General features: G+C 41.7%; 1 protein-coding gene across 1 annotated transcript; it reads left to right on the forward strand.

The window, feature by feature from the left end:
- Window positions 1-926: 926 nt before the first annotated feature.
- On the forward strand, window positions 927-1,889 carry LOC146806272 (olfactory receptor 56A4-like). The gene has a single exon (XM_085623923.1). It carries the CDS (start codon window positions 936-938, stop codon window positions 1,887-1,889), a length of 954 nt encoding a protein of 317 aa, XP_085480049.1. The 5' UTR covers window positions 927-935.
- The last annotated feature ends 428 nt before the right edge of the window (window positions 1,890-2,317 follow it).

Raw genomic sequence — 2,317 nt, forward strand, 5'->3', positions numbered from 1 at the left:
TTAACTGAAAAATTAATATAGAGAGCAAAGTCCCCCAAAAATAACTTGAACTTGTAGAATATGGTTATAAAATATTATAAGCTTTTAAACACTTCAGCCCAATTCAAAATATCTGCTGTGCTCATGTGACACAGCCTGATGATGTCACCGCAAGGCTCTCTCGCTCCAAGCGATCCCTCAAGGCTCACACTGCACGTGTCTCCTTCACATTTACTTTAACTTGAAAAATCCCTTGCCAGAGGTACTCGTAACTAGAGGATACCTCAAAAAGTCATTGCACCACCAACACCGACCAGGAAATCACCGTCCAATGCCGCTCAACAAGAGCAAATGTCTCAGCAGGAGAGCACCGCCTTCCTCCTTTGATCCGTATGATCCCATTCGTCGCCAGTTCAAGGTGAAATATCAGGCACACGCAATGTAGGTAATTTGAAGTATCTTTATTCTAGGAGGCAAGGCTGTTTACCAACCACCCAACTGGTCACCGACCAGCCCGTCAACCGTCCTTTGCAGAATCCACCCATAGAATCCTCCCACAACATTCCTTATTACACACTCCTAGTTCTAAGAAGAACACTACAATATGTTTGTCATTGTCAGCAGCGTGTGGTACACTCACCTTCTTTAAAAAAATTGAGTGAATGTGAAATGAAAAATTATTACATTTGAACTAGACTATAATAGAGTATGTATGGTGTTTGTGGGTTTGTAAAGGTATATCTTCTACGGATGAATGAAGGATATTTACTCATCTTTAGGTTTACCCTTAAGGAAACCATTCAGCATCTTCAGCACAGAACTTCTACTAATGTGAGTGATATTTACAGCTATCTGTAAGATTATTTACATGCCACATAACCTAATGGGTGTCATAGGATTTACAGATAACACGTTTTATATTTTCTTTTAGGGAATGAACAAAACAGATCTTCAACATGGCCACTACACACAACAGATCCTCAAGTGTCTCTGAATTTGTGCTAATTGGCTTCCCAGGGCTTGAGAGCTGGCAGCACTGGCTGTCCATCCCCATCACCATTCTTTTCCTTCTAGTTCTTACAGCCAACTCTATTCTAATAGTAACCATCTACTCATCGCCGAGCCTGCATCAACCCATCTACCAGCTCCTCTGTGTACTTGCGATGGTGGACATGCTGACGAGTTTCTCAGTTTCACCAAAAACCTTGTCCATCCTCTGGTTTCATATGAATACAATAAGTTTACCTGCTTGCTTTTGCCAAATGTTTATCCTGTATTTCTGCATGGGAATGGACATATTCATCTTTGTGTTCCTGGCCTATGATCGTTATGTTGCAATATGTAACCCACTGCATCATGCTTATATCATTACTAACCGGAAAACTAGGCACACAGTTATAGTGTTAATAGCAAGTAGTTTTTTTATTTTCCTGCCATATCCCTTGCTGGCTTCTCGACTGCACTATTGTGCAAATAATATTGTACCGCACTGCCTTTGCGAGAATCTACCAATTGCAAAGCTTGCTTGTGACAACGCAACAGTAAATGACGTATTTCACTTGGTCATCATCACCTCATTCCTGATGCTTCTTTCACTAGCGTTTATCTTCTCCTATGGCATGATTCTCCACGCTGTATTAAGGCTGGGATCTTCCAGAGCGGCCCTCAAAGCCTTTAGCACCTGCACCTCTCACCTGATTTTGGTGTGCTTACTTTGTTGTACTGTTACAATGATTGCTATTTCGAACAGGGTGCCAACCTTTATACCCCGTTATGTCCATGTTATGCTAAGGCTCTGTGAACAGCTCGTCCTCCCAGCTTTGAATCCATTAGTGTATGGTATTAGAACTAATGAACTTCGCCAGGAGATTATAAAGTTATTCAGAAAGATGCAACACATAGGTATATGATTAGTATATTAAGTGCAAATGCTACAAAATAAAAGAGTTGTAGATATAAAGTAAGTCGTGTAATGCCACACAAAGCACTCAGAAGCATACCTGTTACATGAACAAGCTTGCCAGGTTCTCCTCTTCTCAACAACCATGGAAAGCCACCTACTTGACTTCCCTAATCCATATGGTAAGCATTCATCTATAGATTTGGTGCATGAATGATAATGACATGCCTCAGGCACTGTGCTCAGCTTCAACCAATTGTATCGGGTGCACTGGTTCACCCTATTCATCTGCTGAGATTTCAGCAAACATCTTTGAGAGAACCATGTGAAAAGTGTATTCTTACGTATGACCCCTCGCTGAAAGGTGTTTTCTTAGGTGCCATCCCCCACTGGAAGGGGGTTTCCTAGGTGGTATTCCCCACTGGAAGGTGCACTCCT

This window comes from Triturus cristatus, chromosome 8 (assembly GCF_964204655.1).
Source record: "Triturus cristatus chromosome 8, aTriCri1.1, whole genome shotgun sequence".
NCBI classification, from domain to species: Eukaryota; Metazoa; Chordata; class Amphibia; order Caudata; family Salamandridae; genus Triturus; species Triturus cristatus.